At 39.3% G+C, this 8,220-nt stretch overlaps 1 protein-coding gene and 1 long non-coding RNA gene across 3 annotated transcripts in view; one reads left to right on the top strand and one right to left on the bottom strand.

Annotated features, from left to right (window-relative positions):
• The window catches only part of Zir (dedicator of cytokinesis), a 9,197-nt gene extending 3,161 nt beyond the window's left edge, over positions 1-6,036 (top strand). For both annotated transcript variants that reach the window (XM_018037787.2, XM_026810858.1), the window contains 10 exons: positions 93-298; positions 667-2,430; positions 2,493-2,620; positions 2,843-3,105; positions 3,173-3,432; positions 3,766-4,200; positions 4,277-4,629; positions 4,696-4,898; positions 4,962-5,281; positions 5,344-6,036. In XM_018037787.2, coding sequence (XP_017893276.1) covers positions 93-298; positions 667-2,430; positions 2,493-2,620; positions 2,843-3,105; positions 3,173-3,432; positions 3,766-4,200; positions 4,277-4,629; positions 4,696-4,898; positions 4,962-5,281; positions 5,344-5,398 — 3,987 coding nt within the window. In that variant the 3' untranslated portion in view covers positions 5,399-6,036. The remainder of the gene's footprint in view (positions 1-92; positions 299-666; positions 2,431-2,492; positions 2,621-2,842; positions 3,106-3,172; positions 3,433-3,765; positions 4,201-4,276; positions 4,630-4,695; positions 4,899-4,961; positions 5,282-5,343) is intronic.
• The window catches only part of LOC113463867 (uncharacterized), a 206,709-nt gene extending 199,627 nt beyond the window's left edge, over positions 1-7,082 (bottom strand). The window contains exon 1 of the long non-coding RNA XR_003388695.1: positions 6,481-7,082. This is a non-coding gene — a long non-coding RNA (uncharacterized LOC113463867). The remainder of the gene's footprint in view (positions 1-6,480) is intronic.
• Positions 7,083-8,220: the final 1,138 nt, after the last annotated feature.

Raw genomic sequence — 8,220 nt, forward strand, 5'->3', positions numbered from 1 at the left:
CATATTATTGCATCTTTAAATTATTGAAATTCCCATGAACTCACGAACTGATAATCGATCACTGGAAACTTATTTCTGATATTTTTAACCAGTGGCTACCACTTTTAAGAGACGGACACTTGCAATCGGGTGAATTTAGTTTACCCGCGATGCTGGATCCACCACCGGCGAATTATTCGTACATCGCACCTGACGTTCTTCTACCAGGAACGAGATGGGTGGATGCCCACAGAGGAGTATTTACTGTGATTTTAGAGCCCGTATCTAGCGTTCATCCCCAAGATAAATATATTGATAGGTAATATTCAACATATAGTTACTCTTATTTATATTCAGGCACATTCCAAAACGGAATAACTTTTTTAATATTGGTTTAACAATTTAATTTTCAATGGGATGCTAGAGTACAATGTTGTATGTGTATATATCATGTACAAAACTCCATAAAAATCGATTTATGTTACTATGAGCTACAAACAATTAGAACTTTAAAAAATCGCAGGTTTCCTACAATTTGTTTAATCCAATATTTACAAAATTATTGTATTTTGAAGTGCGTCCGAATATTAATGAGAGTCACACTACATGAAACTAATCCCAATCGCAATTACAAGATATACGAATCCAAATCTCTGAATACTTGAAAAAAAAATTAAAAATTGCCAGGTTCCTTTCGCTATGTGGATTCCTGGAAACGGGCCAGGTGCCTCCTCGCATCGGAGAAGCGGGAATGGAATCGGAATTGAAATCAGCTCTACTGGAATTGGCAAGAGCGTCGCACTCAGCTCTTGTACGATCGCTACCTCAATTATTGGATCAATTAATATCGCTATTAGTACGACCGCCAACGCTGCCTTCTCAGCCCCTAAACATAGCAGCTACTGTGTTCGAGGCTATAGGTCTTTTAGTCCGAAATATCACTAATCTTCCCGACGGTCAATTGGACGCTCACGGAAGACACGCTCTTTTGGCGACGTACGTCGCATACCAGTGTTCTTTACCGCAAATGACTCAAGCACCTGGCATCGTTCGAGCCCAAAGCAACCCTGACCTACCACTAGAAGATCTTGAAATGGAGATCCATTCCAGAGGACTGGACCGAACAGCCTCAATGCGGCAGGAATCGCCGTCCATAAACAGTCAACCCACCAGAAGACTTTTACACGAGGAATTAGCTTTGCACTGGGTCGTTTCTACGGGACAGGCGAGGGAATTGGCTGTGACCTATTCGTGGTTCTTTTTGGAATTGATCTATCGCTCAATGGTTGTGACGTTAGCGGAAATGGGAATGCTGGAAGTTCCGCGGAAATCTCGATTCTCGCCGCAATTCTGTGACGACGTGGCCACGCTTACCGCTGCGCTGACCTCGGAAGTGATCTCACGTTGCGGAAAGGATACTAGAGTACCTAACAATTTGATATTTAGCCTAGGCAACTTCCTCTCTGATCTGTTATCAGTAATGGACAGAGGATTCGTTTTGTCCTTAATTCGTGCTGCCTGTTGCTCCCTGTCTGACGCATCAATGCATATACCTGACTCAGCCGCGCTTTACGCATTGAAATTGGATCTCGTGCGAACGGTGTGCTCGCACGAACATTACGTGGCTCTCAACTTGCCATTTGGTACCGGATACACTTCGGGATCGGCGCCAGCTTCACCCAGTCCATCGACTGGTAGCTCTGGCAGTTTGATATCTACTTTGGTGCCCGGAGATCGAGCCAGGTTCTCCGAACTCAGCCAAGAGTTTCGACAACAACATTTCTTAGTAGGCATCGTTTTATCTGATTTATCGAACACGTTAGAGATACCGAATCCTATGCTTCAAAATAAAGCCATCGGAAGCATCCGACATTTAATGGCGTGCCATGACGTAGATTCGAGATACACGGACCCCTCTGCGAAAGCCAGAGTCGCTGCATTATATCTACCACTTTTGAATATTATAATGGACGCTCTGCCACAGCTCTATCATTGGGATTCAAAGGATAAAAGCGTGTATCCCGACGAATCTGGGTCCATCACACAATCCGTAGCACTAGCCATAGCAGGCGGAGTTTCTGCGGAAACGGCAGGGGCTCAATGCAGAGTTTCTTTGAGCTCTGAAGCTACAAGACACCTTTTAATGTGCGTTCTATGGGTATTGAAAGGATTGGAACAATCTGCATTGGCTCAGTGGTGCGCGGAGCTCAGTTCTAGGCGTATTCTGTGCCTTCTTCAAGTTCTTAACATCGCTACTGCCGCGTTTGAGTACAAGGGTAAAAAAGCATTGAAGAGACTGCCGCCGCAGGCTGCGGCTACTAGTGATATCCGATCTAGATTAGAAGACGTGATTCTCGGTCAAGGAAGCGCCAGAAGCGAGATGATGTTGCGAAGAAAGGAGAGAATGAGCGGGGATAAACTTCGGTGGCGCAAAGATCAAATGCCTTATAGGTATGGGAAATAAATTTCACTTTTCAAGAGATAACTTCGATTTTTCAAACTTTCCTTTTAAGATCCTGCGAGCAATCGGAAGCGAGAGCAGTGGAACAAGATGCTCATATAGAAGGTGCCTTAGCAGCTGAAGCCTCACTGGTAGTCCTCGATGCTTTAGAAACTGTGGTTCAAGCCGATGGAGGCGGAGGTACGGTAATAATAGACCGTGGATTTTTATGCATTTATGAAAGACATAACTGTATTGAAAACTCAATATGCAAAAAGCATAGAAACTAGAAGTAAAGTAAATACTATGATATTCAATTCATAAATGCAAATTGTATCTATATTTCATTCTTCGATTCTCACTTCTAAAAATCTGCAATCTAATTATCTGAATTTTATGAATCTTGTTCTTCTGGTATGCTAGGTGCGGTTGTAGGAGCGGTATTGAAAGTTCTTTTGAGAGCGTTAGCCAGGAATCAGAGCACGTCCGTGTTGCAACACATGTTCAATACTCAGCGAGCTTTAGTGTTTAAGTACCATAGCGCACTTTTCGACGAAGAGAGCGAGAGATGCGGTGATTTGTGCTTAACGCTGCTAACCAGATGCAGTTCTCCCTTGAGTGCTGTTCGCAGCCATGCTGCTGCCAGTCTTTATTTACTCATGAGACAGAATTTCGAAATTGGCAATGTGGGTACAAGAACATACTTAGATTTAAGAGATTTCATAAACATGACAGGCATCGTAATATTTTTAGAACTTTGCAAGAGTAAAAATGCAAGTCACGACATCCCTGTCCGCTCTCGTTGGAAGAGGGAGAGCACCCAGCGAAGGAGCACTTAGGAGAGCATTAAAAACAGTATTGGTGTACGCTGAACGGGATACTGAACTGGCAGACACGAGCTTCCCAGAACAAGTAAAAGATCTCTTGTTCAATCTACACATGATACTCTCTGATACCGTTAAGATGAAAGAATTCCAAGAGGATCCAGAAATGCTTTTGGATCTCATGTACAGGTAATAAAACAAAACATACATAATATTCCAGAAAATTATAGCATTACAAAAGTATCGAAAATTTTCCAAAGTTTGGAAGATAATTACTCAGATTAACGTAGGGCGATGACTTTTCTTTTAAATTAAAGCTTAAAACCTCTACATTAAAAACTATCCAAAAAGATAAACATTCGTTTTCTCTTCTAAATATTATAAACATATATTTTACTTTGAATATTTTGTACTTCCTTGCACATTATTATATATATTGTTTCTTTAAATTATTGAAAATCCTCATAAATACATAAACATACACAGTCTAACAATAACAATTAATAATTCGCAAATCTATAGAATTGCCAAAGGATACCAAGGCTCACCGGACCTTAGACTCACGTGGCTGGCAAACATGGCACAGCAACACATGGAGAGAAAGAATCACACGGAAGCAGCTATGTGTTTGGTTCATAGCGCGGCTTTAGTAGCAGAATATCTGCACCTTCTGGAGCCTGGGGGTGGAGGACGACCTGTGGGAGCTGTTGCCTTGGCTCCTGTTACACCAAACGCTTTAGAAGAGAGTGCAGTGGGTGATGACGTGCTAGCAAGAAGAGAAGAAGGTCTCTGTCTGGGGCCAGATTTTTCAGAAAGCGGTCTAGCTGGTTTATTGGAACATGCTGCCAGCTCTTTCCATGCAGCTGGCATGTACGAAGCGATACCTGACGTCTACAGAGTTCTGTTACCCATTGCAGAAGCAGCACATGATTATAAGAAACTAGCTAATATTCACGGGTACGATTGATCGTTAATATCCTGGAAGATATTATGGATACGAAATCTATATCATTTTATTTCTTTCTAATTGTAGTAAACTTCATGAAGCATACACAAGAGTGGAACAGCTAGCAGGGAAACGAGTGTTCGGGACGTATTTCAGAGTTGGATTTTACGGAAGTCGTTTCGGTGATCTCGCGGGCGAGGAATTTGTTTACAAAGAACCGACTTTGACCAAGTTACCAGAGATATTCTCGAGGCTTGAGAATTTCTACGCTGAGAGATTTGGCGCGGAGAACATTGTGATAATCAAGGATTCGAATCCTGTAGATCCTAGCAAATTAGAACCGGACAAAGCATACGTTCAGATTACATATGTAGAACCGTATTTTGAACCACACGAACTAAGGCATAGGCCCACTATTTTCCATCGAAATTTCAACATCAGTAAGTACATTGCAGGAAATCAATTTTCAAGTCTTCACTTCTGATTTATTTTCATTTCTAATGTAGAACGATTTGTGTATGCGACGCCATTTACACCTGGTGGGAAGGCTCACGGAGAACTGAGGGAGCAGTGTAAACGCAAAACTATACTAACAGTAGCAACACACTTCCCTTATCTAAAGACGAGAATTCGAGTGGTCGCTAGGAAGCAGATAGTCCTGAGCCCAATCGAAGTTGCAATCGAAGACATCCAAAAGAAAACCGCAGAGGTACGTTTACTTGAAATACAAAAATTTCCTTAATTCCTCGTTGTCTTTATTTATCTCTCTTAGGTTGCAGCAGCAACAGCCCAAGAACCACCTGATGCAAAAATGCTGCAGATGGTCCTTCAGGGTTGCATTGGGACAACAGTGAATCAAGGCCCTGCAGAAGTTGCAGTCGTGTTCCTTTCTGGTTTGAGAGAGCAAAACGCTCAGCCTACTAGATTGCAGCACAAACTGCGCCTGTGTTTTAAGGATTTCTCAAAGAAATGTTTAGACGCCTTGAGGAGAAATAAGAATCTAATCGGGCCGGACCAACGAGATTATCAACGAGAATTGGAGAGAAACTACCAAAGATTAACAGAAAGGCTGAGTCCTCTCATTGCTTGGAGGTAATTCAAAAAAATCTGAACTGAACAATAGCTGAATCTTAAAATGTTTTATGATTTTACAGTGGACCTCCGTTAGGAAGCCAACAGAATATTCCAACGACATCACCACGTTGGTAATCTGACTGAATAACAGTTACCAAAGATCACTGATACAAGTATTTACTGTTCATAAAATATTAGCAGCATATGCTATTCACAGCATCAAAGTATATATTTATATCTATCAACCTTTTTTATAATGATTATTACTGCTATACATAGTGTCTGCCTTAGACAGTTTAAGATAACAAGATTAGAGCTGCTAGTCCTCTAGTTAAAAAAGGAACGTATTATTTGATACAATTGACTATTCAATAATTATGAAAGATAATATTGTTTATTATATGATTAATATTTTCTGTGAGACAGATTCAACTTGAACTTTACTTTTTTATATGCTATGCTTGCTACTCTTACTTTGGCAGTAGCTGCAGGGATGTCAATACTAAAGTAACAATAATGATAATAATATTAATTTTCTATGTAACTGTCTCTCTAACAGTTGTAGACAATTATTATTTTCAATTGTCTATGATACAACATTTAATATATTATAACAGTTGGTAATCACAACTAATAACGATTGATTTTATATTTTGTATCATGATACATAACATACTGCCTAGTATATAGAAGCTAAATGTCTATTTATGTATTTAGTCATTAAGGAAGCTGTGATTTTTTAATTAAACATGGAAATATACATATTATCTCAAGCCAACAGAAACTTCTAATAATAGGTATCTTTACTAAAGAAATGTAACAGTTTTGTAATCATGAACAAATTCATTGCACTTACAGTAGAGAATTTATGTTTTTACATGAAATTCACAATTTGTGTTTATCTTTAGATGATTAAATATTTTCTATGAATAATTATTAGAAGTTTCTCTAATCTTTTTAGACTCAGTTAGTGTATGTTTGAAGGATGCACTCAGCTTACTATTCAACAAATTTCAACAATATAACAAATGTACTTTTTATGACATTAAATGCTTTTCTAACAAATGTATGAGGCTCTTTTGAACTATAACCTTCTAGCAGAAAATGTAATGTTCAAATGATTTCTAACAAACACAAGTGTACATGGTCATCACATATGGAATTTAAAAAATAAGATGAATAATGTAATTATAAAATTAACAATACAGGTTAATTACCTTCGTTTACATTTCCACTGCTCTTAGGAGGCGAATGTAAGAGAAAAACCCACGAAATGTCTTCAAAAGTCGCAGTAAGTACACTTAAGAACACTACCAAGAACACTGAATGGACACATATTTTTACCAACTAACTCGACAAACTCGACGTAATTACAAGATCTTTCATGTTACAGAATATCTAAAATATGCAAAATTTCTCTATCTCGACATTCTTCAACAGGCTCTACTTTTTTAAACACAAAATGATACACTAAACAACGACGTTACACACCGGATTGAACTTTGAACTTTTTCACTGTCGCAATTCCAAATCGCGCGTTAAAATCTAAGATGGCGCGAGTGGGGGTGGTTTGTTTCGAAACGCCCGCGGCATTTAAAACAATTTTCACCCGCTCTAATTTAAAATGTTACAATAGAAAGAGCTAAAAGACATTATTCAAAAATTACAATTAAACATTTTTAATAGTGTAATAATATACAGGGTGAACCAATAACTTTAGCTTGAGTTACGTAGATCTCATAATCACTTTCACGTTCTTAAATATAATTACATATTTTTTAGGCACTGTTAGGTAAGAATTACATATTTTTTAGGCACTGTTAGGTAGGTAAGAGTTATTGTATTAAATCAAACAAATACCATTAAATCATGTCATTTATATAAATTATTACCTAAAAGATTTTCTTTAATGTGGCAAGTCTTTAAAATATTCGTTAGTTATTCCTAGACCAGTTTTTCATCATTAACGCTGACATAATAATGAGTATTTTAAACCGAAATAAAATGTTTTACGAACCTGGATCGAAATTCCATCCATCGAGTGGCGGACACGTTAAGTACCGTAGCGAAAGGATCAAGAATTTCGCGTGGATTCATTAAACGTTTCTTGCGCGTGGCAGGGTGCGGATCAAAGGTCAGCCGGCACGTTGCCGCGGCCGATTAAAGGGACGACACGATTGTATCTTCGGCAGTCATTTTATCCCCTAAGCAGGATCCCCTTCGCTGTAAACTACTTGTTCCGATCGTCCCCCTTGTACTGGCACCCGGGGGTCAAGTGCTTCCAGCCACTTAAATTCGTCGCAAGGGTGGTCCACGCGTCGTCGAAAGAATTGCAACTATTTCATTTCGGGGACAGATTAGACGGATTAGCGACCGACGATACACCGTTTACCCTGTCATGCGACTGCATTCCGCTCAGGAGGGGACGGAGAATATTATTTTTACGAAATCGCCCGGGTAACTTTTCCATGCCTCTACCCCTCCTCTACGATCTGCGTGCGTTTTCCCTTTTATGCCCGGTCGTAACGAATCTGTGGAGGCTGTATATTGCGCGATATCGTTGATTCGCGAATATTTCATGATACGCACCAGAGTTTCCCTCTCGAACGAGTTTCCATGCAAATTCGCTGGTTACCTCGTAAGGATTTCAAATAAAATTTAAATTTGCACAAAACGAAGACAATTATTCAGATGAATTCTGAATTTAGTATAATAAATTACAGGTTTTTTAAATTGGAATTGGATCTGACAATTTGGTATATAATGTACGGTTCGTTTTCAGGTAGATACAATGTATTTCGTTTTAATACGCATGTTCATGCGATACGATAATCCGTGCTCTGCGTACATTAATTAAGTATCCCTTTGAACTGTCGATATCTTTATCTATGTGTAAACCTTTCGTTACTCACCGAAGGGGTTAAGCCGGAAATCGGATTTGAACTTTTAATTTAGAG

Source organism: Ceratina calcarata, unplaced genomic scaffold (assembly GCF_001652005.2).
Source record: "Ceratina calcarata isolate Rehan_Ccalc_2016 unplaced genomic scaffold, ASM165200v1 scaffold178.2, whole genome shotgun sequence".
Classification (NCBI taxonomy): domain Eukaryota; kingdom Metazoa; phylum Arthropoda; class Insecta; order Hymenoptera; family Apidae; genus Ceratina; species Ceratina calcarata.